Raw genomic sequence first — 26,697 nt, 5'->3', positions numbered from 1 at the left:
GAGTTTCTACAGAGCGGTATAAACAAAGGACTAAGCCTTAGCACATTAAAGAGTCAAGTGTCAGCACTTTTGGTTTACCAGGAAAAAAGATTTGCTTCTAATCTGTGGATAATCGGACTCTTTAGATCTGTGAGCAGACAGGATACACAGTACAGTCTTTCCAAAGTGGGATCTGTCATTAGTGCTGCAAACTATGACAGCAGACCCCTTTGAGCCATTAGATAATTTCAGCCTGAAGATGCTGACTCTTAAAGCAGTCTTTTTGGTAGCAATTACTACAGACAAATGGGTCTGTGAGAGGCCCTATCAATCAGACCCCCCCCCCCCCCCCCCTTTAAAAAAAAAAAAAAAAAAAAAAAAAAAAGATTTTTCCGGATTGCATAATCTTTAACATGGATCCAGGAAATTTCAGAGGCCAAGAAATTGTGTGTTGCCTTCACTTTTGTCCGAATCTCTCTAAGGAACAAGAGGTAAAGTTTCATAATTTAGACGTCCGGAGATGCGTCTTGCATTATTTAGAGGTAACAAACTATTAGGAAGACGGATTCCTTTAAGTTCTGGAGCGAAGGGCACAAGGCCTCAAAACACCATAGCCAGATGGCTAAGAGAAGCCATTGAACAGGCTTATAAGTTAGGAGGCATGCAGATCCCTGAGGTTATCAGGGCACACTCCACAAGGTCAATGGCAGCGTCGCAGGCAGAGACAGCTGGAGCAACGCCAGAACAGATTTGTAAAGTGGCAACCTGGTCCACCTTTGCCACCTTTTTGTAAGACACTATAGAGTGGATCTTTGGTCAGCTAAAGATCAGACCTTTGGACACAAGGTCTTACAAGCCATGGTCCCGCCCTAGGGGTAAGTGCTTGTTTATCCTCTCAGGTGGCTGTCCTGAAAGACAATGGGGGGGAGGGGGGGGGGACAGTTACTTGTAACGTTCTTTCCCGGAGTCAGGGGTAAACCGATAAGCAAAGTTGATGCTGAGTCAAGGCATTTATGCTAAACCCAGGCACCCTTCAGAATACATGAGCCTATCCAAACCAATTTTATGGACCTGATGCCTCATACTCACGGGGCCACAGTGTTCTAAACAAACCTTATATAGCAATCAGGAGGCTCACTTATTTTGCATGTGGATCTCACCAACTACTGGGAGGGGATGTAATCCCATGGCATGAATGGACATCACCATTGTTCCCGAATCACAGATTGCATCCCAGAGGATACACTAAGGCATATTTGTTTTGCCGCTGAGGTGAGTGTTCTGTGAGCACTTAGCGGTGGTGTGTTTATCACAATGTCACAAGACCATCAATCAACTTTGTTTTTGTCACGGGAACATCCCACACTCAGCTTGAGTGCTCCGATCATATACCACTTCCTCCCAGTCTGGATACAGATATCAGCTATTCCAACCGCTCATAAGCATAAAACAAGGTGACACTTGTTTCACTGCTAACATGGACTGTTCATTTAGACTCAAAATTACAAGACTTTATATGACGTTAGAGGAGGTTCCCCCCTCCTGCTCATATTACTCTAACAATACAACTGTAACCTAATTAAATTGCAAAATTGGTAGCCTGATCCCCCAACCAGGCTGCCACAAGAAAATGAGGGCAATTGGACTATCACGGTACAGTAGAAACAATACAACTTGGAATAATATAACAGGATATAAAAAATTACAGAATTTTATTGATGCCAAAAAACGGTCATTTACAGATAAAAAAAAAAAACATGGTAGTGGTACAAATATATCATCAGTGAAAAGATTAACCCTAGAGGGGGAAAATCATAATAGGACAATAGATCAGATGTCATTTTCCTCTACTAGTTTCGTGGGCAATGGCCGCTTCATCGGGAGGGTATCTGTGACAGGATCAGAGAGACAATATAATGATCAAAAGACATACAGGTAAAGACTTGTAAAACAGCATCATGATTAAAAGGGGTGTTAATGGGGATAGGAAGGGGGAAGGAGCAAAGCTGCTTACCCATGTCCCAGCAGCCACCAAGCGCAGAGTGCCGCCACCAAGGGAGGTCTCCCACGGCGTGGGGGGGGGCACAAATAACGACTAAAATCTGGATACATAGAGTAAAAAGCATGAATATCGTGTGGCCTAACCAAGCCAAAAGTGTGGGCCAATGAGGAAGTGAATGAAAGGGTGAGTGACTGTGGGGTGAACATCAAGATAAAGGTAATAGGGTGATGGTGAAGTGTGCATTTGAACAACGTGAGAAATTTCAAATATGAAGTGAAAAATAAGTGAAACGGGAGGTGCATAGATGGATTGTGAGGTACATGGGAGTGGAGAAGTGAAAGGATCCTTTCACTTCTCCACTCCCATGTACCTCACAATCCATCTACGCACCTCCCGTTTCACTTTTTTTTTTTTTTTTTTTCCATTGGCCCACACTTTTGGCTTGGTTAATCCACATGATATTCATGCTTTTTACTCTATGTATCCAGATTTTGGTCGTTCTTTGTGGCCCCCCGAGTCACCGTGGGAGACCTCCCTTGGTGGCGGAACTCTGTACTTGGTGGCTGCTGGGACATGGTTAAGCGGCTTTGCTCCTTCCACCTTCCTATCCCCATTAACACCCCTTCTAATTATGATGCTGTTTTACAAGTCTTTACCTGTATGTCTTTCCATCATTATGTCTCTGATCCTATCAGATACCCTCCTGATGAAGTGGCCATTGCCCGCGAAACTAGTAGAGGAAAATGACATCTGTGATCTGTAGTGCTGGTAGATTTTAATCTACCACTGATGGTTAAATCTAGTTGGTTACTTATTATAGGAAGTTATATTTGCCTCTGTTCCAGCTTGGCTGACGTTGCGTGTAGTGCCACACTGTGCCGGAGGGTGTCGTTGTTGCCATGGGCCAGTGTTGGAAAAGCAATGCGTTGAAACATATGAGTGCTCCTCTGTCCCGGAGATAATTCGGTGGAGGTGGTTCTCCGAGTTGCATTCTGGGAGAGGGTATTTACGGGACAGACGCCATGTTCTGGGGTTCGTTTTCAGCCACCTGCTGGCCCTCCTGGCCGACAGGTATGTGTTAGGAGTACCACCTCGTGGTCCTCCGTTCCGGAGGCCCACGTCGCTGCAGCATGTGGGTGGGCCCAGAAGCCTGTCTGGGGCCTACCACAGCAGCAGAGGAATGGTCCTGAGCTGTCTGTCCTGAGTGAAGAAGCTGGGCAACTGGGAAGATCCCAGGGGAGGACCCGTCATGGAAGGATCATGCAGAGTGCTGGTCTGGAGAGGGGCCTGGTGACTCGATTGGAGGACGTATCCTGAAGTAGTCTTAAAGCATAGTACTGCCAGGTTGCCTTGAAGGTTCAAGTACTGTGTGACATTTATCACAAACCATTACATCCTGTGGCAGAGGATCATACGGCTTTTATTCCAAACAAGTCTGTGGCAGAGACTTTTGTTCGTGCTATGTACTGGCTGCTAGACAAGTGAGAGAGGTCTGTCCAGGCGGGCAAAGATTGAATCCCACAAGGGGAGCGCATTCAACTACAAGTGTTCAATTACAAAGAATGTTCTGAAGAATACGAAGGAAAGGTATTTGAGCTTCCCTGCAGCTTTCTTTCTGCCTCTTTCCTGCTTCTTCCTTTATTTGTTCATTAAAGCATTGGAAAACCTACTCAAGTGTTTGGTGCTTATATCGTCCAGAGGTAAACTCAACGGAACCCTAGACCCGGTGCAACGGAGGTATCGAGAGTGACGGTAACAAGCCTGCTTTAAACCAGCAGCTCCACTGAGAGTTAGTGCTACAGATCTATTGTCCTATTATGATTTCCCCCTCTAGGGTTAATCTTTTCACTGGTGATATATTTGTACCGCTACCATGTTTTTTGGCATCAATAAAATCTTCTGTTATTTTTTTTATATCCTGTTTTATAATCCAAGTTGTATTGTTTCTACTGTACCGTGATAGTCCAATTGCCCTCATTTTTTTGTGGCAGCCTGGTTGGGGATCAGGCTACCAATTTTGCTATTCAATTATTCCTGGATGATGGTACAAGTTCTTATCAATCCCTATTCTGGTACCCACCATAGAGGCCACATTTTTCTTTCTGTAACCTAATTAACATGAGCTAGCTAACTAATCCCTTTAAGCAGCTGATGTGACTCTGTGCCCATCAGGATTTCACGACAGGTCAGACTTGTTGTCACCGAGCTTCACACAGTACATTAAACACAATAGCAGGAGCTAATTACAATTAACAATACAAACACCAATGAGTTGAATACTCTTAGAACCTGTGGTAAGCCAGACTAGACTTATTTACATTAAACACATTATAGCTGACACCAGACAGGTGAGTGGAGTTGATGACATTAGCATCTCCTCACAGTATGAGTCCCAACAGTATGACTCGGTCACTATTGCTAATATGGCAAATACAGGGTCCCCAGAGTCTGTCCTGGGGGACAAAGACCTGAAGCCAAAGTAACACCTCAAGGGTACCCCAAATGCCAGGGCCCATAATCAAAAGGCAAGAGGCTTGCATTCAGTTCTCTCCAAAAGCCTGTCCCGGCTAGGTCTGTCAGTTTTCTTTTCTGTTGAAGTTGATCAACATCTTACCTGCCACACAGTAGCACTATTGGACTTTTATTAACCTTTTTATTTTTCTTTAATACACCCTATCTTGGACTTGCTTCATCCAGTCACTATTGTGATACATTTTTTACCATCACTATCTTCACTATTCTATATTACCATCACTGGACTTTTACTTATTGAACTGTATACACTTAAATAGACACCACTGGACACTTTCTCAAAAAAAAAAAAAAAAAAAAAAATTTATTTGCAAAATATGGTGGAAAATAAGTATTTGGTCACTTATACTGATAAGTTCAAAGTCACACTCCAAACTCCACTATGGTGAAGACCAAAGAGCTGTTGAAGGACACCAGAAACAAAATTGTAGACATGCACCAAGCTGGGAGGACTGAATCTGCAATAGGCACGCAGCTTGGTGTGAAGAAATCAACTCTGGGAGCAATAATTAGAAAATGGAAGACATACAAGACTAGTGATGATCTCCCTTGATCTGGGGCTCCACGCAAGATCTCACCCCGTGGGGTCAAAATGATCACAAGAATGGTGAGCAAAAATCTCAGAATTACACAGGGGGACCTAGTGAATGACCTGCAGAGAGCTGGGACCAACGTAACAAAGGCTACCATCAGTAACACCCTACACCGCCAGGGACTCAGATCCTATAGTGCCAGACGTGTCCCCCTGCTTAAGCCAGTACATGTCTGGGCCCGTCTGAGGTTTGTTAGAGAGCATTTGTATGATCCAGAAGAGGATTGGGAGAATGTCATATGGTCAGATGAAACCAAAGTAGAACAGTTTGGTAGAAACACAACTCGTCGTGTATGGAGAAGAGAGAATGCTGAGTTGCAACCAAAGAACACCAGACCTACTGTGAAGCATGGGGGTGGCAACATCATGCTTTGGGGCTGTTTCTCTGCAAAGGGAACAGGACAACTGATCCGTGTACATGAAAGAATGAATGGGGCCATGTATCGTGAGATTTTGAGTGCAAACCTCCTCCCATCAGCAAGGGCATTGAAGATGAAACGTGGCTGGGTCTTTCAGCATGACAGTGATCCCAAACACACTGCCCGGGCAGCAAAGGAGTGGCTTCGTAAGAAGCATTTCAAGGTCCTGGAGTGGCCTAGCCAGTCTCCAGATCTCAACCCCATAGAAAACCTTTTGGAGGGAGTTGAAAGTCTGTGTTGCCCAGCGACAGCCCCAAAACATCACTGCTCTAGAGGAGATCTGCATGGAGGAATGGGCCAACATACCAGCAACAGTGTGTGACAACCTTATGAAGACTTGCAGAAAACGTTTGACCTAAGTCATTGCCAACAAAGTATTGAGATGAACTTTTGATATTGACAAAATACTTATTTTTCCACCATAATTTGCAAATTCTTTCAAAAATCAGACATGTGATTGTCTGGATTGGTTTCCACATTTTGTCTCTCATAGTTGAGGTATACCTATGATGACAATTACAGGCCTCATCTGTTTAAGTGGGAGAACTTGCACAATTGATGGCTGACTAAATACTTTTTTGCCCCCCTGTACGTCCAGTCTCAAAAACATGCACTGAGGAATGGAGGTATAGCAATAGGTGTTCGAGGTACTTGCAGCCAAACTACTATCAGTACACTGCCATCTGATTTTTAGTAGGGAAATTTCCCTACCCCAGTTGCTAAACCGTAAATTCGGTCCCAGCCATCCACATGCTTGGAGTCTGAATGCTAGTTTTGGCCAAATTGCTAGCACTGCAACTGCTGCCTTTTCAGCTAGTAGACGCTGCCCCCTTTCGTTAATTTGTGGAATGTGCTGTACCTCAGTGGCAGGTTCCAAAACACCATTTCTTTTCATGGAAGGCCATTCCGGCATGTGGAAGGCAATGTTTTGGCCTCGTTGGACAGGGCGGTCAACAGTAAGGTGCATATTACCACTGACTCATGAAGGCATGGGCAGGGACATTACCTTTCCTATATCTTGCACTGGGTAACTGGCAGCTGGGAAGGATGCAGGACAGGGTTCAGTATTGTTGGAGCTTGTTCCACCACGCCCCCAAAATGCTAGTGGTGATACTGCCACAGCTCTCTCCTCCACCCCCTCTTCTTCTTCCTCTATGTCTATGGCCTCTTCTGCAGATTTGTCCTCTGAACCAGTGTTGCTCCGTAAGCGTTCAATGGCTTACGCAAGCACTCAAGCAAAAAGATGCCATTGCAGTGCTTGAGTGGGTCTGCTTAGGGGACACAAGCCACACTGGGGCAGAGATTCTGTCAGCTCTGCAGGGGCAGGCTCAGAGGTGGTTGATGCCACGCCAGCTTCAGCCAGAAATGGTTGCATGCGACAATGGCACCAACCTGCCCTCAGAGGGACACTTGTCCCATGTTTGGCACACGTCCTGAATTTGGTGGTGCAGCGTTCTTGAGCAGGTACCCAGGCTTACAGGATCTCCTGAGGCAGGCCAGAAAAGTCTGGTCATTTCCGCCAGTCATACACCAGTGCTCGGCTGGCTGACATTTAAAAGGAATGCAACCTGCCTACCAACCGCCTCATTTGTGACATGCCCGCCAGGTGGAACTAAACGTTGGCAATACTGCAGCAGCTGCACTCACAGCAGAGGGCCATCAATGAGTACCTGTGAGTATGGCACCAGGACAGATTCAGGGGAGCTTAGCTTCTTTTCGACACGCCAGTGGCTACTGATCAGGGATGCATGCACTGTCCTGTTACTATTTGAGGAGGCCACAAGGATGATGAGCAGTGAGCATGCATGCATCAGTGATACTGTCCCTCTTGTTTTCCTGTTGGAGCACATGCTTAGTGGAATAATGGACAGGGCACTTGAGGCAAAACAGCGGGAGGAAGAGGAGGACTTCCTGTCAAGGCCCCCTTTATCCAGATAGTATTCCTGCGGGCCCGCCAAACACACAGGAAGAGGAGGATTGTGTCAGCATGGACATGGAGGATAACGCTCAGCAGCAGTCAAGGCATGGTTTTCAGTCCCCAGAAACCCAAGGAGTTGTACGTGGCTGGGAGGAGGTTGTTACAGATCCTTATGCCTCGTTTCCACTGAGCGGTTCGGGTCAGTACAGTTTGGCCTAGAATGTTCCAGTCTATTCTGGTGAGCGGTTCCACTGCAAGTGGGACCACAAGGGGCCATACAGGGTTTAGAAAAAATGCCTCAGCATAGCACAGCAGAGGGTTTTCTGTCAGCCAATCAGTGGAATGTATTGTAGCTCCGCCCTAACCGAACCATTCCATTTTCTATGGCCCCACATCTGAAGCAGGACACTGAATGGAGCAGTACGTTTCGGTTGTATGGGCCGCTTTTATAATGGAAACACCCAAAATAGCGTACTGTACCGAACCGATCCTCTCAGTGGAAACGAGGCATTAGTGACCCAGAGGACTTGGAATCGAATGTCCGTGCAAACTTGGGCTGCATGGCCTCCCTGATTCTGAAAGCCTGTGAAAGGACCCTAGGATTCGTGGTATCAAGGAGATGGATCATTACTGGCTGGCAACCCTTCTTGATCCATGTTACAAGGGTAAGGTTGCAGAAGTCATCCTGCCTTCAGAGGGAGCAGAGGATGAAACCACTTCAGGTGGCCTTGAAGGGTTTGTGCAATGAGTTTCCAGACCCTGGGAGGTTACAATTTCCTGGTGCATGGAAACGTGTTGCTGAGGTTTTGTTCAGTCAGAGGAAGAGCAGTGGAGAAGGTGGCCGGCTGACGCCTTTTAGACCATTTTTCAGTCAATGCCAAGGTCTGATCGGTTAAAGCAACAATCTCCAGTGTCTGCAGTACATGGTGCAGCAATATCTAGGGGCAGGAGCAGACTTGGAGACCTTTCCAACAGACCATCCACTGGGTTACTAGGTCTTGAGGATGGACCACTAGCCAGTACTTGCTCAATATGCAATTGGGCTGCTGGCCTGTCCTGCATCCAGAATTCTTTCTGAACGCACATTCAGTGCTGCTGGAGGGTTTGTAATGGATCATTGAGTGTGCCTGTCCAGACTCCATTGATGGGCTCACATTCATAAAAATGAATCGGTCTTGGATCAGCAGCTATCGAGCACCTGATGCTGATATAACCAGTTGATTTTTCTATGGATGTGGGATCCCTTGAAGACTGCCTGTGCTGAGTGATTATCCTATTCCTCCTCAATCTTGATGCTAGCTTCCAACAATATTTTTGGTTTAGGGCACCACTGCCTAAGGCCCAATTTTCCTGTTCCTGTTTAACAGGGGCATGTAATTACAATGTTTGATATATTTCACAGCAGGGCCCATTCCTGCACCCACCAAGAGTAACTGGGGAGGGGGGGGCCCCATGCATTTTTCTCCAATGATTTTCATCTATATTGCTGGGACCCAACAATACATTACAGCCGCAAGCGGTTTTAAATGACTTTTTTTCCTTTTTAGAAATGTCATTTTGCTGTGGTATTGTTCTAAACATGGGAAAACTGCTACTTTTACAGGCATACTATAGACGCCCCCCAGGCACGATATTTAAAGGAATATTTCATTTTTTTTTTGTTTCATTTTAAGCATTATTAAAATCACTGCTCCCAAAAACAGCTTTTTTTTTTTTTTTTTTTTTTTTTTTTTTTTTAATGGCAATAACTTGCACATAAGCCTTTAAAATTAGCACATTTGCACAAACTTTTTGCATGTTCTGCTGCAAACCGAACCAGGGGGTGTTCGGTTCATCCCTAATAACCATCTTCTGAAGGCTTTGATCAGTACTATCTGCTAAACAACTATTGATGCTTGAGGCATTTGACTTGGTGATCCACCTTAAGTCTGCTCTTCAGCCTTCCTCTAGGAGGAGGCCTAAGTATTCTAGACCTAACCCAGGCAAAAATTTTTACTTTAGCAAACTACTTGCCTCTCTAAAATCCCATGCTCAGACCCATAAGATCAAGTACATCCATCTGAGAGATTCTCCTTGAGGGTGCTGGGCCTAATGGTAGCCTCATTCCAGGCTGTTCTCTTGATTTAGTTCCAATAAACGCCTCTTCACCTTCTGTTGGCCTAGTACAAACCCATACCTCTTGATCTGTCCATGCTTCTCTCTAATCAAGCAAATTCCTTAGTGGGTTCAAAGTGGCTGTCTTGGTGGCTATCATAGTTTGTCAGACATGTTTCTAAGTTGACGGCTCTTAACAATGCAGGGAGTCTTTCCTGATTCTTCACAATAAAGTGGTCTTATGTCAAAGATCATCTTTCTACCCAGGGTGGTCTCAGGCTTCCACCTTTAATGAGGACACTGTCCTTCTTTTTGCTACCTGCTTCCCCCATTCTGGTCCTTCTCTAATGTGATCTATGCAGTGTATATACCACATGATATTTTAAAAGAGTGGTTTCAATCAGGCACTGTCTTCTACTTTTAGTGAAAGGGTTGGGCCCCCCTTTAGAGTTTGCCATACTAAGTATCGATAATCTACCCTGCTGAGCTTTTATGTCCTGACCTTGGCTCATTTTCAGTGTCATTAGCTGTGTGTGTGATTTTATAATTTTTTTTATTTTTTTTTTTCTCCTATCCAAAGGTTCCATATTTCAGCCATCAGAGAACAGACCGAATTATGCACCCATTCATTATTCTTCAAAGGAAAACTCTTTGGGGAGGGCTCATAAAGGCAAGCTGAGTAAATCGGACATTGGCACACCTAACAACTTCAAGTGAGTATTTCCTAAGGAGGTCTTCTCTAATAATTTGGGAGAAATGACACTGCTGCTCCTAGCAACGGACCCCAGCCAACATTACATTTTAGTGCCAGCTGTGACAAAGGCGCATTTTAGTGCCAGCTGTGACAAAGGGTATCGCTGGAAAGGAGTATCAATGAGTTGGAGCCCTCTCTTGTAAAGACAAGGTCACTTAGGCCTAAATGTGCTAAATGAGTGTCTCTTTAAGGCAAACTCTAGTACTAGTATGATTTCTTAAATACAAAAGTTGCATGGTATGTCAAATTAAACATCTGTACCGTCCCAAGCTGTTAGTCCAGATGTGGTCTGTTGTGTTGTCTAGCAAGTCTGTGCTCACAAAAATTGGGTAAAAGCTCTACAGGAAGAGGAGATATACTGATGGTGGTTACTGGGTGCTGGGGGGGCTTGGATGGGTAGTGACCTATAGGACAGACTCTTCTTCTCTTTTTTCTTTTTCTTTTTCTTTTTCTTCCTAACCTTTAAATACACATACAGCAGGTAAAATTATTGAACAAGTCACCATTTTTCTAAGTACATCTATTTCTAAAGGTACTATTGCCATGACATTTTCACCACATGTTGGTAACAACCCATGTAATCCATATGAACAAAGAAACCAAAACAATTGCATTCATAAATTAAGTTATGTAATGAGATGGGGGAGGGGGGGGGGGGGGGGAGTATCAAATGCATGAAGTAAGGGGGGTGCAAAAAAGACATGGAAAGCCAAGACACCAGCTGAAATCTATCAGTTTTTTTAGAAGGCAATCCTGACCCTTGTTAGTTATCCTGCAGCAGGTTGGCTTCCCTGCATGAGCTGTAGTAGCTATACGTCGGGATAGCAGGCGCATGCCCGCTGCACAGCGAGGTCGCCGATGCTCGTGGCCGTCATTATGACCGTCAGCCACAAGTGATCGTGAGCAGGAGACAGAACAGACGAGTGTGTGTAAATACACACTTCCCTGTTCTGTTCTGACAGGAGTGACAGATCGTGTGTTCCTATTAGCCAGGATCCGTCACTTCCTCTAGTCAGTCCCCCTCCCCCTTCAGTTAGAATCACCTCCCAGGGCACACAGTTAACCACTAGATCGCCCCCTAGTGTTAACCCCTTCAATGCCAGTGACATTTTTACAGTAAGCAATGCATTTTTATAGCATTGATTGCTGTATTAATGCCAATGGTCCCAAAAATGTGTCAATTGTCCGATGTGTCCGCCATAATGTCGGTCATGATAAAAATCGCAGATCGCCGCCAGTACTAGTAAAAAAATACTAAAAATGCTATCCAACGCAAACCAATCAATATACGCTTATTGCGATATACATATTGGCCTAAACAAAAAAATTGTTTAAAAAATATGATATTTTATTATAGCAAAAAGTACAAAATGTGTTTTTGAAGAGGCGGGGAAAATTGTGGCTTTTTTTTTTTTTTTTTTTTTTTTTTTTTTTTTTTTTTTTTTGCGCAAAAAATAAACCAGAGGCAATCAAATACCACCAAAAGAAAGCTCTATTTGTGGGGAAAGTCAACTTTGTTTGGGTGCAACGTCGTACGACACCGCGATTGTCAGTTAAAGTGGCGCAGTGCCGAATTGCAAAAAGTGCTCTGGTCAGGAAGGGGGTAAATTCTTCCAGGGCTGAAGTGGTTAATATCCACTAGTTCAGTCTCAACTGATGGCCTTTAAAGAGGTGTCTCATTATTAAGGTGTCACACAAACCTCCCATGATGGGTAAAGGCAAAGAGCACTCAAGACCTTTGCAACCTTGTTGTTGCAAAACATACTGATGGCATTAGTTACAGAAGGATTTCTAAACTTCTGAATGTTCCAATGAGCACTGTTGGGGTATTCCTGGTAAAGAAGCCTTCAGGGAAGTATCACTTGATCTTGAACAAATCAATACGGTACAAACATTTCAGGATGGATACAATCTTTTTGATTACAAAGTTACTGACTCCAGGCTGTTTCATGGCTTGTAAAGACAAGGTCACTTAGGCCTAAATGTGCTAAATGAGTGTCTCTTTAAGGCAAACTCTAGTACTAGTATGATTTCTTAAATACAAAAGTTGCATGGTATGTCAAATTAAACATCTGTACCGTCCCAAGCTGTTAGTCCAGATGTGGTCTGTTGTGTTGTCTAGCAAGTCTGTGCTCACAAAAATTGGGTAAAAGCTCTACAGGAAGAGGAGATATACTGATGGTGGTTACTGGGTGCTGGGGGGGCTTGGATGGGTAGTGACCTATAGGACAGACTCTTCTTCTCTTTTTTCTTTTTCTTTTTCTTTTTCTTCCTAACCTTTAAATACACATACAGCAGGTAAAATTATTGAACAAGTCACCATTTTTCTAAGTACATCTATTTCTAAAGGTACTATTGCCATGACATTTTCACCACATGTTGGTAACAACCCATGTAATCCATATGAACAAAGAAACCAAAACAATTGCATTCATAAATTAAGTTATGTAATGAGATGGGGGAGGGGGGGGGGGGGGGGAGTATCAAATGCATGAAGTAAGGGGGGTGCAAAAAAGACATGGAAAGCCAAGACACCAGCTGAAATCTATCAGTTTTTTTAGAAGGCAATCCTGACCCTTGTTAGTTATCCTGCAGCAGGTTGGCTTCCCTGCATGAGCTGTAGTAGCTATACGTCGGGATAGCAGGCGCATGCCCGCTGCACAGCGAGGTCGCCGATGCTCGTGGCCGTCATTATGACCGTCAGCCACAAGTGATCGTGAGCAGGAGACAGAACAGACGAGTGTGTGTAAATACACACTTCCCTGTTCTGTTCTGACAGGAGTGACAGATCGTGTGTTCCTATTAGCCAGGATCCGTCACTTCCTCTAGTCAGTCCCCCTCCCCCTTCAGTTAGAATCACCTCCCAGGGCACACAGTTAACCACTAGATCGCCCCCTAGTGTTAACCCCTTCAATGCCAGTGACATTTTTACAGTAAGCAATGCATTTTTATAGCATTGATTGCTGTATTAATGCCAATGGTCCCAAAAATGTGTCAATTGTCCGATGTGTCCGCCATAATGTCGGTCATGATAAAAATCGCAGATCGCCGCCAGTACTAGTAAAAAAATACTAAAAATGCTATCCAACGCAAACCAATCAATATACGCTTATTGCGATATACATATTGGCCTAAACAAAAAAATTGTTTAAAAAATATGATATTTTATTATAGCAAAAAGTACAAAATGTGTTTTTGAAGAGGCGGGGAAAATTGTGGCTTTTTTTTTTTTTTTTTTTTTTTTTTTTTTTTTTTTTTGCGCAAAAAATAAACCAGAGGCAATCAAATACCACCAAAAGAAAGCTCTATTTGTGGGGAAAGTCAACTTTGTTTGGGTGCAACGTCGTACGACACCGCGATTGTCAGTTAAAGTGGCGCAGTGCCGAATTGCAAAAAGTGCTCTGGTCAGGAAGGGGGTAAATTCTTCCAGGGCTGAAGTGGTTAATATCCACTAGTTCAGTCTCAACTGATGGCCTTTAAAGAGGTGTCTCATTATTAAGGTGTCACACAAACCTCCCATGATGGGTAAAGGCAAAGAGCACTCAAGACCTTTGCAACCTTGTTGTTGCAAAACATACTGATGGCATTAGTTACAGAAGGATTTCTAAACTTCTGAATGTTCCAATGAGCACTGTTGGGGCCGTAATCCTGAAGTGGAAAGAACATAATTTCAGTGAAAAGAATTCAGAAGAGTTGTCCAAAAGCCAAGGGCCACTTGTGGAGAGCTTCAGAAAGACCTGGAATTAAGTGTGACGGACCCCCGTACTCAAGAGGATTGTCTGACATATAAGCTTCCCTTGCCTGGTACCAGCACGATCCAAGGTCACTTGGCCCATCCGGTCACTTGTTGAAGTGTGAAGAGAAGCATTAATGCAGGCACAAAGATGTACACACAGGGGACACCCCCCCCCCCCCCTCTTCTTTGCATAATTACACGGGGGTTTAAACTTTACCTCCACCAGTAACATGACACACAGGTGTATTCAACTTTCCAACACACTGTCTTTTGAAAGGGTTGCTGAAGAAACTTCCCATGGCCCCCCCCTCCAGGATCTAATGCACATACACATACCAGAATACTTTCTTATCGTACATCATGGGACACAGAGCCATAGTTACTATGTGGGTTATAGGCCACCTTCAGGGGATGGACACTGGCACGCCCTAAGACAAAGTCCACTCCCTATATAACCCCTCACCCTACTGGGAGTACCTCAGTTTTTCTCAACTCGCCTTTCAGGACAACCTTGGAGAGAGCGTAGCTTCACAATCACAGGAAACACATGCAGCCTTTAAATCCCTCCTCTTCCACCATGGCCTCAGTTTCCTCCGCCATGGTGGAAGCAGGTGCAGGGAACCAGGGAGCTATACTCTCTCCAAGGTTGAGGAGTGTCAGGCTTACCTTCTGCTTTCTTCTACAGACCAGCCAGCAACCCCCCCCAGGGGCGGGGGGTGTCCCCGGTCTCTCCATCTCAGGGAAGTTAGGGCCCTCAGGAGGTGCGGTGCCTCTGTGCCCGGAGTCCGCTGTATCTGTTAGCCCTGGAGATGGCTCTGGTGCTTGAGCGGGTGCCGCATCTCTGCTCCGGGTCCTGGCCGGCGACAGCATCAGTTCCAGTGACGCAGCTTCCTGAGGGGGCGTGGCACTGCTGGTTCTGAGCGCCTGGAACGCAGAGACCAGAGGGCGGGTCTGATGCCCATCATGCCCATTTCCGGCCCTCGCTGATGCGGGGGCTGGGAAAATTTAAAAATCCTGTGGGTTTCTTTTTGGCTGCTGTTTTCCCTTTACAATGGAGGTGAGCAAAACAGCCATGGTATATGCAGATGCCCTGAGCACTGGTCAAGCCCAGGTAAGTGAGGTACAATGGTGCCTTTTTTCTGACTCTTGTGGGCTTTGATTTGTCCGTTTCCTCCCTGAGTGGAGCCTGTAGCTGCAGGGTCAGATGTCACTTCACTCGGACTCTGCAGCGTGGACTGGGTGACTCCCTTTAAATTCTGCTTGGGGGTTTTCTGTCTCTCTCTGGCCTGGTGATGGGGTCTGTTAGGCACTAGTGTTCCATATTGGTAGGGACACTAGGTTTAGTTACATTTGTTTGTCGTTGCAGGAAAAAGCATTAGGAAAAACTAAGCATGTAAATCCACCAAGCCAGAGGAAATGTCCTTCTTGCAAGAACCTTCTTAGAGATTTGTGGCAGAAGGCTATGTGCAGATCCTGTATTAAAGACCTGGTGGAGGAAGAAACATCCCAGCAATGCAAGGACTTATTCTCCTCTGTAAGGGAACTTACAAACTCGTTGAGTTCCATCAGGTCCATTTTGGTACAAAACACAGCAGCTCAGGTTGAGCCCCAGAATCCACCACCTAGTCAAAGCATCCTCATCCAGACTAGTGGAAATGGAGGACTTGGGTGACGATGGAGGAAGTACTCTTCTCTCACTCAGGGACTCGGATAAGGAGGAGGAAGACGATAGCTTGTACCGGAGGTTCTGCTATCTCTAGAGGAAGTGGATAACCTCTTAAGAACAATCTACACTACTCTTGAAATTCAGGAAGAAAAGGTACAATTGTCAGTACACGATAAAATGTATCAGGGTCTGGATGAATCTAAACAGTGTTTCCAGTTCATAAGGTCCTATCAGTCAGTAAAGAGAGAATAGAAGAACCCTGAGAGGGCTGCTTTTTTTTCTCCAAGACCCTTAGGAGAAGGTATCCATTCGAAGATAAACACTCTGAAGTTTGGAACAAGAAACCACGGGTAGATGCGGCCTTCTCGCAGGTTTCTAGACGCACAAACCTTGCGTTTGAGGTCATGGGGGTATTGAAGGACCCAATGGACAAGAAGGCAGACTCCCTTTTTAAAAAAGCTTGGGATGCTACATCAGTCAGTCTCAAACCTGCTTTGGCTCCCATGGTTGTAGCAAGGAACCTGGAATGCTGGGTGGAAAAGCTGAGAAGCCATGTTAAGGCAGGTACACCGCGTAAAGATTTGTTAGATTCTTTTCCTTTGATACTAAAAGCTGTTAAGTATATGGCTGATGCATCAGCTGAGTCACTTAAGTTGGCGGCAAGATCATCAGCACTGGTGAACTCAGCCAGATGTGCGGTCTGGCTAAAGACCTGGTCTGGTGATACAGTTTCCAAGGTTAAGCTGTGCAGTTTACCTTTTTTCAGGTGATTTTCCTTTTTGGTCCAGACCTTGAAACACTCTTAGATAGGACAGCCGACAAGAAATAGGCTTTCCCAGCCAAAAAAACAGCCGATTAAAAATTTTCATGCTGTTCAACAGCCCCATAAGAGTAAGAAGCAGGACCGCAAGAGCCATTGGGTCTACCAAAGGGGTAAGGGAAGAGGAGGAGTTCTCCCCCCCCCCCCCCCCAGACCAGCCCTCTAAAAGTAAGTGACAACCTCACCCTAGTAGGGGGGAGATTGTCAGCTTTTTACCTACAGTGGAACATTACATCTCCAAGTCTGTTTGTAAAAAGCATCATAGCTCAGGGATACAGGCTGGAATTTTCAGAGTCACCCCCGAGCAGATTTTGTTACAGCCCTACCAAGAGATTGGGAAAAAGCTTCTGCAAAGATGAACCTACTGCAGGATCTGATCCAGCAAGAAGTAATTATCCAGGTCCCAAAAAATCAAGAGGGCAGGGACTTCTACTTTTATATTCCTGGTAAAGAAGCCTTCAGGGAAGTATCACTTGATCTTGAACAAATCAATACGGTACAAACATTTCAGGATGGATACAATCTTTTTGATTACAAAGTTACTGACTCCAGGCTGTTTCATGGCATCTCTGGATTTAAGAGATGCTTATCTTCATGTTCCAATAAATCCGTCTTCTCAACGTTTTCTACGCCTGGCAGTGGATCTGGGGAACTCAGTATGGCAACTCCAATTCAGAGCTCTACCATTTCATCCTCCCCCAGGATCTTCACAAAAATTATGGCGGAAGCTCTGGAACCTCCTGAAGTTGCAAGGGATTTCAGTTGTCTCTTATCTGGACGACCTGTTCTCAGATTCCTAAGAACGAGTCCTATCAAATCTCCGGACGGCCCAGGATCACCTGAAGAACTTGGGGTGGCTCCTAAATTTGGAAAAATCCAATCTGGAACCCTCACAGGAGATGAACTTCTTGGGGTACACCATAGACTCGGTGCTTAAAGTCTTTTTACCGCAGGAAAAGATCCAATCAGCAGTGAAACAGGTTCAGAACAACCTATCAGTATCAGGTCAGCTATGGTGGTGTTGGGTCTTCTTACAGCATCAATTCCCGCCATTCAGTGGGCCAGATTGCATTCAAGGCCCCTCCCAGTTAAACATTCTGCACAGTTGGTCATACCAGGAACCATTAGAAAAACAGGTAAACCTTTCCTCAAAGGTCAAGAGGGCTCTCTGGTGGTGGAGAAATCCACCCAACCTGACCAAAGGCCTCTCTTGGGTCTTTCCCCTGGACAAGTGTCTGATGGACGTGAGTTCCTGGGGCTGGGGAGCCCACCTGGATGGTCAGACCTCTCAGGGGGTCTGGTCCAAGTCGCAAGCCCAAAATTCCTCAAACTGGCGGGAACTGAAGGCAATTTTTCTGGGTCTCCTAGCCTTTCAAGATTTAGTGAAGGGCCATCATGTTCAGGTACTGTCAGACAACACAACTGCAGTAGCCTACATAATAAAAATAGAGTTGGGTACCTGGAAACTCTTTTTCTAAGAAGTCTTCCAGGGCAGCATCTGAGAGATAGGCGGCTCCTCCTCCCTGAAACAGGAAACACATTAGTCCACCATGATAAATTTCAGTCTTGCCTGCGTGCCTCAGTTGTATTAAAGCACCGAAGGAAATCTCAGTAAATCCTAAAAGCTCCCCCGTTGTACCTGGTATTTGTCTTTTCAAGGGTGGGAACTAGTGCTGCCCTGGAAGACTTCTTAGAAAAAGAGTTACCAGGTACCTAACTCTATTTTCTCGAATCGTCTTCCAGGGCAGCATCTGAGAGGATGTATCAAGCAATACTTACTAGGGTGGGGATAGAAACTGGAGCACCTTGCGACCAAGTGCCTGGTCTTGGTCAGACAGTTGGTCTATGCGGTAGTGCCTTGCGAAGGTACTGAAGCTCGACCATGTCTCTGCCCTGCAGAGTTGCCCCTGCTTTCTCTGCGACCAAGGTAGCCCAGGCTCTGGTTGTGTGTGTGCTCTGATCCCGCTTGGCGGAGTGAGGCTTTGTGACTCATAGGTCGTCTGTATGGCCATTCTTATCCATCTGCTGATGGTATTCTTGGAAGCCTGTTTCCCTTTGTTGACTCCTGCATAAAAGGACAAAAAAGGGAGGTCGTTCTTCGCCAATCCTTCGTTCTTTCGAAGTATATTTCCTACATCGCGTTTGTTGTGAGTGTCTCTTTTCGCTAGCCATAGTTTTTGGAAGCAAAAGTATGATGATATTTTGGGTTCTATGGAATGTTGAGGGGACCTTGGGCAGAAAGGCCGGGTCTGGAGAGAGAATTATTTTGTCTAAATGTATTAGGCAGTATGGTTCCATTATAGACAGTGCTTGGATTTCGCTCACTCTTCTGGCTGATACTAGGGCCACAGTACAGTCTTTAAGGTGAGGTTTTTGTCTGAGCTATCTTCCATCGGTACAAATTGGAGGGGAAAGAAATCCTCTAAGTACTGTGGGCATGTCCCAAGTTGGAGTTCTATTCATTTTGGCTGGTCTAGCTCTTTTGAGTGACATCAGGAATCGCTTTATCAGCGGGTTCTCTGCTAGTCTTGTGTCTATGAACGAGGAGAGAGTGCTGCAACATGTACCTTCAGCGTACTTGGGGAAATATTTTTTGTCTGCTCCATCTTGTAGAAAATCCAGGATTGTTGGGATTATTCCTCTTTTTTGGAATATGGTTTGTTTGTTTCTGTTCCAGGAGACAAACTTTTTTCCCCCACTTCCTCGTAGATCGCCCTAGTTTCGGGCTTCCTGCTGTTTAGGATGGTATTGATCCCATTGTCTGACAATCCTTTGTTCTGAAGTCTCACCCCTTCACTACCCAGATCGAAAGCTTCAGGATTCTGTGGTTCGGGTGGTTGACTGGGCCCTGCGATAGGAGATCTGGTTGGTCTGTCAGTGTCAGCTGAGGCTGGATGCTGAGGTTTTTCAAGTGGCTGAACCATGCCCTTTGTGGCCAGTGCGGTGCTATTAGTATCACCATTGATTTCTCTCTGCCTTTATTTTTTTGAATCACCCTTGGTATTATGGCAGTTGGAGGGAATGCATAGCATAGTTGCCATACCCAGCTCTGGTTGAAGGCGTCTACGCCGCTGTTGCCATCTATGGGGTCCAGAGAGAAGAATGTTGGTGATTTTGCAATCGCTTTGGAGGCGTATAAATCTACCTCGGGTACTCCCCACTTTTGAGTGACTTGTGCGAAGGTCGCTTGGTTCAGAGACCACTCCGTCTGTTTTATGGTCTTCCGGCTCAGGAAGTTTGCCAGCGTATTGTCTGTTCCTTTCAGATACCTGATATTGACTTTGATTCTGCCCATAGTAGGATTTTCTCCGTCAGCTTCATTAAGCTTCGGGACTTTGTCCCACCTTGCCTGTTTAGGTATACCACAGTCGTGACGTTGTCCGATTGTAACTTTACGTTTCTCCCCTGTATTGCTGGTTTGAACACTTTTAATGCTTCCCCCACCGCTTTTAGCTCTCTCATGCTTGAGGAGGCTTGGGACCATTTGGAGGTCAATTTTCCCTGTGAGCAGAGGCCCTCCAAGTGTGCCCCCCAGCTTAGGGCACTGGCATCGGTGGTGATCCCGATTGGCTTGGATTGGGCCCATTTGCGTCCTTCGCTGTATCGAAGTAGATTGAGCCACTTTGTAGTGTTTGACTGTGGTTGGAACAGGAAAGGACCTGTCTAGGGATGAGTGGCTGCCATCCCACTGGGACAGAATGTAGTTCTGTAGAGGTCTCATGTTAATCTGTGCCCAGGTGATAGCTGGAATAGAAGACGTCATCAGTCCTAGTACAGTCATACCTTGTCTGAATGTTATGGCATTGGTCCTTATTAGGAAGGTTACTGTGTGTGTGTGTGTGTGTGTGTGTGTGTGTGTGTGTGTGTGTGTGTGTGTGTGTGTGTGTGTGTGTGTGTGTGTGTGTGTGTGTGTGTGTGTGTGTGTGTGTGTGTGTGTGTGTGTGTGTGTGTGTGTGTGTGTGTGTGTGTGTGTGTGTGGTTTTTTTTTTTTGTTTTTTTTTTTTTCCGTTCGTTCTTTTCTTCCATTAGGAAGGTTTTCGTTAGTCTGGAGTCCAGTGTATATAGCCCAAATATACCACTCACTGGCTTGGGGTCATCTGTGATTTTTCTGCATTTATTATCCATCCCCGGTTTTGCAGATAGGACATACTTGTGCACAGGTTGCTTTCTAGGGCCTCTGCTGAGTCCGCAAAGAACAGTAAATCGTCTAAATATGGTATTATGCCAATACCTAGTTGTCTTAGACCTTTTAACGCTTCTGCCATTATCTTTGAGAAGATTTTTGGTGCAGAGGAGATGCCGAAAAGGAGAGCTGTGTATTGAGGGTGCAGTGTAGTTGCTGGCCCTTGTACTGCGAACCTCAGGAATTTTTTGGATGACCCTCCTTTATGGGGACATGTAGGTAGGTATCCTATAGGTCTATTGTCGCCATAAATGTCTCCCGTGGAAGGATGTCATGTCTTTGGAGTGTGGGAGGAAACTGGAGTACCTGGAGGAAATACACGCAAACTCCAGGCAGGTAGTGTCGTGGTTGGGATATGAACCAGCGACCCTTTTTACTGCTAGGTGAGAGTGCTACCCACTACACCACTGTGCTGCCCTCCCTAGGTGTGTCACTCTCCAGAAGTTCTTGAAGCTGGGTTAGCCAGATTGATAAAGTCCAGGCTGTGCAGGTGGAAGCTATTGCCGGATTTCCATGGGGTCACTTAAGGTACCGGCATCGTCAAAGGCCAAGTCAGATTTATTTGTGACTTTTGCCAGAGAACCATCCACTTTGGGGCATTTAGCCCAGGTTTTGGTGTCCGTCTCTGCAAACGGGTCTGCGTTTGACTGTGGCTGGCATAAAGAGTTTCTTCTCTGGGTCTTTGCACTCCTATATTTAAAAAAAATAAAATAAAAAAATCTTTGAGTTTGGTGTACAGGGAATGTACTATGCTTTCTGGGTTGTAGCTCTTTATACATCTTGTCATGTATTGTAAGTTCTGCGGATTTATGTTCTTTAATACCTAGCGTGTCCGCTATGGCTTTTAGAAGGCTATTCGTATCCCCTGATAGAAATAATGTTGCCCTCTGAAACCGCATCTTCCTCGTCGGAGTCTGAGCAAAGTTCATTCTCCGATTCGGATTCATCCGAATCCTCTTGTTCTGTCTGTTCCCTGTTACCTGAAGGAACGCATATCCGGTGGTAGACGGGGTATTGGTCTGACTGACGCTTGATGGCGCTTCTAACTTTTTAATAGCTGAGAGTAGAGGCACCATGGTGCTCTGTATTTCTTTCTTGAAAGAGCTGAGCAGATCTTTCAGATACCCTTGCGATTCTTTGGCCACCATTTTGCCTATACATTTTTTGATATAGGGGTGTGTTTCCAGATCCCTCCTCCCCCCATTCTGGGGAAAACCGGTGGTTGCACAAAGCACATGTTTTGTTGCTTTCCACTTCCCTTTCCTCAGGGGTCTTTGCCTGAAATCAAGCACGGAAAAGGTCCCCATGAGGTAGGCGGGTAAAGGCTGCCTGTAAGTAGGCAGTTTTACAGTAAGGTTAAGACAGAGGTGACGCTTGAGTATTCTGGCTTACCTTGGCGCTGTCCTGGCTTGCAGGATCTGCAGGGCAGGGTGGAGAAGCGTCAGACATGGTCAGCCACCAGGATCCTCTGCTTAGAGGGGCCTTTTTAACTGCTTCCTGCTTAAACTCTGGCCCCGCCCCCAGCTGACCCCATGCAGGTTGGTGGATATACCTGCACATGCCGCTGCAATTGGTATCCTCCCTTCTGGGCCCAATAGGGAGGGGGACTCTGCTGCAGTATGCATGTATATTGATATATTTGCTATTAAAAAAATCTTTTTTTTTTTTTTTTTTTTTTTTTTTAAATCCCGCCCCCGGAAGTGATGTAACCGTAGCCCATTCTGTATCCCTGGAAGCAGGCTCCAGGAAAATGGCCGCTAACCTGGAAGTCTCTGGCGCCATCTTGGTACACCCCACCAAGCCTCCATGAGGAGAGACTTGTTTTGCAGTGTGTAGAGGACACCGATCGCGGCAAAAAAAGGCAATCAAGTGGGCGGCGGGTGCGGACATCACGGGGGTAGAGGAACAAAAAATAAGCCGTGAGGCACCTACTGGTCCGCAGCGGCTGTAATCAGGGGGTAAGGTATCCATGCACTCACACCACTGTACGCTCTTCATGTCTGGGAGTATGTTGCCAGAGTTTGCACATGGAGTTCCCTGGTGAAAAAACTACAGCAGGTCCCTTGAGCAGCGGCATGGGGGAAATGTCAGTGCATTATTGCAGCTTGGGGGGATGATTGCAGACCCCTCTGTAGGGGTGAACTCTCAGGCAGAGCAATACTGCTCAGATATGCTGCCCCTGCTCGCCCTCCCAAGGCCCGCTGGGCTGGATAGGATGCTGGCAGGGAGTCTCCTGCAACTAGCACAGAGACTGAAGTAAAATAACAAACTTTTCTTTTGCAGCTCCTGTGGGTCCGGAGGAAACGCAAACAACTGAGGCACGCAGGTAAGACTGTGAAATTTATAATGGTGGACTAATGTGTTTCCTGTTTCAGGGAGGAGGAGCCTATTTCTCAGATGCTGCCCTGGAAGACGATTCAAGAAACAAGGGGGAACAAGGAGCAAAAGGCTCCTAGAGTTGGCCAGTCAATTACTGATCTGGGCAGAACAGAACGTGGCCTCACTATCGGCAGTCCACCTGAAAGGATCTCAGAATCTGCTAGCAGATCTTCTAAGCAGACGGAAGTTGGAAGCAGAATGGAGCTTCAATTGAAGTTTTTCTGATCTCCAAAGCCTGGGGGCAACCCCAAATAGATCTGTTTGCCAACCAACAAAACGCAAAAGTGTGCAAATTCTTCCTCCACCGAGGAGATCAAGCGGTAGGCATAGATGCTTTTGCCCATCCGTGACATTACCAGCTGTTATGCTTCCCCCTCGCCCCCCCTTTCCTCTGATACCAATCTGATCATGATCACTCCTTTCTGGCCAAAAAGGCCATGGTTCGCGGCTCTGTTAAAGCTAGCCACGGAACCTCCTTGGAAGTTGCCGTCCAGGAAAGATCTTCTATCCCAGTGAACTATCCGGAAGTGTAATTTTCAGTTAACGGCTTGGTTTCTGAGGAAGGCCTTCTGAAGGCGAAAGGACTGACAAAGTAGTAAAGACCCTTCTTTCAAGTAGAAAAGGGGTCACTCAGGCAATATACATGAAGGTCTGGAAAAATTTCAACTCCTGGGGTGCGTATAAGGGCCTCCAGGTTAAGAGGTCGGTATCCATTCTTGAATTTCTTGAATGAGGGAATGGAGAAGGGACTGGCAGCCAACATCCTGAAAACTCAGGTGGCGGCTTTATCGGTTTATTTTGAAAGAACTTTATCCAAAGAAGCTTTCATTTCCAGATTTTTCAGGGCACTTGCACAAAATAGGCCAGTAGCCCTTAAAGATTTTCCCAGTTGGGATTTGTCTTTTGTTTTGCAGGGTCTCTCGGGAGCTCCGTTTTGAACCCTTACAAGAAGCATCCTTGCAGAATTTGGTTCTCAAAACAATTTTTCTGGTGCCCATCACCTCTGCATGAAGAATCAGTGAGCTCCAAGCTCTGGCAGTTACAGAACCTTTTCTGAAAGTTTTCGCAGACAGTGGTCCTTCAAACGGACCCAGCATTTCTTCCTAAGGTTTCTTCTACCTTTGATCAGTCACAAGAAATAATCCCGCCCACTTTCTCTACAAATCCGTCCAATCCAGGAGAAGTTTTTTATACTCTGGATGTGAAGAGATGTTTTACTTACAGTAACCAAAGAATTCAGAAAATTGAATGTTCTTTGTAGTTTTCTCAGGCCCACGCAAGGGAGAGAGCTTCCAAAAGTACATTGGGCAGATGGCTTAGATCGGCAATCGGAGGCCTATAAAGCAAAAGGAGAAATGCCCCCTTCAGGTATTGCTGCTCATTCCACAAGATCTATGGCAGTTTCCTGGGCTGAAAGGGCTGGTGCTATGCCTGAACAAATATGTAAGGCTGCTACCTGGTTCAATATTCAACGTTTCTCTGACATTATCGGTTGCATTTACTGTCCGCTGCAGATCAAGCCTTCTGCAGGCAGTATTCCCACCCTAGGGTAAGTTTCTTGGGTATCCTCTCCAAGGTTGTCCTGAAAGGTGAGTTGAGAGGCATAGTTAGACTTACCGGTGACACTATTTCTAAGAGCCTTTCAGGACAACCGTTACTTCCCTCCTTTTGTTTATCTTAGAAGTGGTTTTAAGTATCTATCATGGTGGTTTTCTGTGCTTTGTTTTTTAGTTGTCGGAGGCCATGGTGGAAGAGGAGGGATTTAAAGGCTGCATGTGTTTCCTGTGAAGGAGGAGCTACGCTCTCTCTAAAGTTGTCCTGAAAGGCTCTTAGAAATACCATCACCAGTAAGTCTAATGATGCCTTTTTGCCAGTGTCTAAGTTTGTCAGGAGTAAAGATGTGCTGTGCTGAGCTCCACTGGAGCAATCCTGGCTGGGGATAGCCATGCAGCCAGATCCATTCAAAGTGTCTTAGGCAAAATTGAATGGTACCCAGGCCTCGTGTCCGAAGAAACGAGGTTTTGCCTGTAAACGCTTCTTTTTAGAGAGCTGGACCCCGGGATCCAGTACTTTTGGTATTAAGGCCATATAGTTTGTTTTTTGTGTGTGTGGTTTTTTTTTTTTTTTTTTTTTTTTCTGGCGGTGGTTCTATTGCAGGTCTAGGATTGTGGGTTTCCTTGAGGGTTCCCAGCTCCTTATGAAACCCACTGTAAAGGGTGAAGATTGGGTTTGTTGGTTTTACCACAAAACCCTGCGAAAGGAAAGGTAAGTGGAGTTTTCTAAGAAATTTTGAATTTTCTTATGTCTCCTTTTTAAATTGGTGAATGTTTTCATGCCTGTGTCACCACTGGGGGCTGTATGGAGCATATACCAGCTCACGCTGTGTCGAACAGCAGCTTTCTTTCCTCCAGTCAGCAGCAGACCTCCGGTAAGTTGGGGGGGGTTTCCCTCCCCACCAGACGCCCCCCCCCCCACCTGTGGTGTTTTCTCCCTGTCTTCACGAGCAAGAAGCGTCAGAAAAAAACTAACAGCATGCCACCCTAGTTGGCGGCTTCCAGGCTCCCTCCTTGCCATTTTCCCCTCTCACAGTATGATCCCATAGGATCAGAGGCCTGCGCTCGTGCGGAAAAGCTTTTTTTTTAAAAAAAGAGGGGCGTAGGTGACGGAGGGGGGCGGGGCGTTGGTGTCCAGCGCGGGAAAGTGTTTTTAAAAGCACCATGTTTACTGTTTACTGCTGCAAGCTGTGGAGGGACACAAGAGCAAAGAGGGGCATGAAAGGTTTGGTGGCATTCCTTTTTGACACATTTACTATTGCATCAGGCTGAGCATTAATGGCAGCGGCAGGGCTGGACTATTGCTCAAGTAGTGGATGCGTTCCCTCTGGTAGTACCTCTGCTTTGTGCATTGGGCTATGGTTGGAAGGGGGGGGGGGGGGGGTAAATGCACCTCAAAGGGCTCTAGAAAGACTTCTACAGCCACTAGGAAGCCTAAAACATCTCAAAAGATGGCATCCTCTCCTGAAAGTGATATGACTGGTCAAAGTGAGCCATCAGGGACGTCGGGTGTTGCAGCTGCTTTTAGCACTGCAGCCCCTGTATATATTACTGAAGAGGTGTTTTCCTATACCATTTTAAGCTTAGAACAGAAAATTGATGCCTTTAATCGCATCCCAGAGTGGGACTAAGCGTAATAGGTCCCCGTCCATTACCCAGGACCCTCAAACTGAGAAACAGAAGGCGAGAATTTTTTTTTTTTTTTTTTTTTTTTCCCCCTCTCAGGGGACCAAGAAGAGGCTCATGACTCCTCAGAGTCTAATACAGATGGATCTGGTTCACAGGAAAGGTTGTTGGTACAATCTCTCACTGAATTGGTCCGCTCCACATTTTTGCTGCCAGTAGCGGAGTCAGTCGATGAGCCCACTTCTTCTTGTTTGGGTTTGCTAAAGCCTCCCCAAGCTATTCATGCTTTTCCTGTCCATTCATTACTGAAAAAGCTTATGTATTCTGAGTGGGAGCACCCAGAAACACTTTTTTTTTTTTTTTTTCTCCACAGAAGTTTTCAACACTTTATCCTATGGAGGAAGGGTTTTTAAGAAATGGGGGGGATGCCAGCAATTGACGCTG

General features: G+C 45.7%; 1 protein-coding gene across 1 annotated transcript in view; it reads left to right on the top strand.

The window, feature by feature from the left end:
- LOC141102887 (uncharacterized) overlaps positions 1–26,697 on the top strand; it is a 78,980-nt gene that overhangs the window by 2,684 nt on the left and 49,599 nt on the right. The window contains exons 3-4 of the mRNA XM_073591923.1: positions 403–470; positions 10,055–10,249. Coding sequence (XP_073448024.1) covers positions 403–470; positions 10,055–10,249 — 263 coding nt within the window. The remainder of the gene's footprint in view (positions 1–402; positions 471–10,054; positions 10,250–26,697) is intronic.

The sequence above is a fragment of the Aquarana catesbeiana genome, linkage group LG07 (genome assembly GCF_042186555.1).
Source record: "Aquarana catesbeiana isolate 2022-GZ linkage group LG07, ASM4218655v1, whole genome shotgun sequence".
Lineage (NCBI taxonomy): Eukaryota > Metazoa > Chordata > Amphibia > Anura > Ranidae > Aquarana > Aquarana catesbeiana.
Note: the sequence above shows the minus strand (reverse complement) of the source record. Positions and strands in the feature narration are given on the sequence as shown.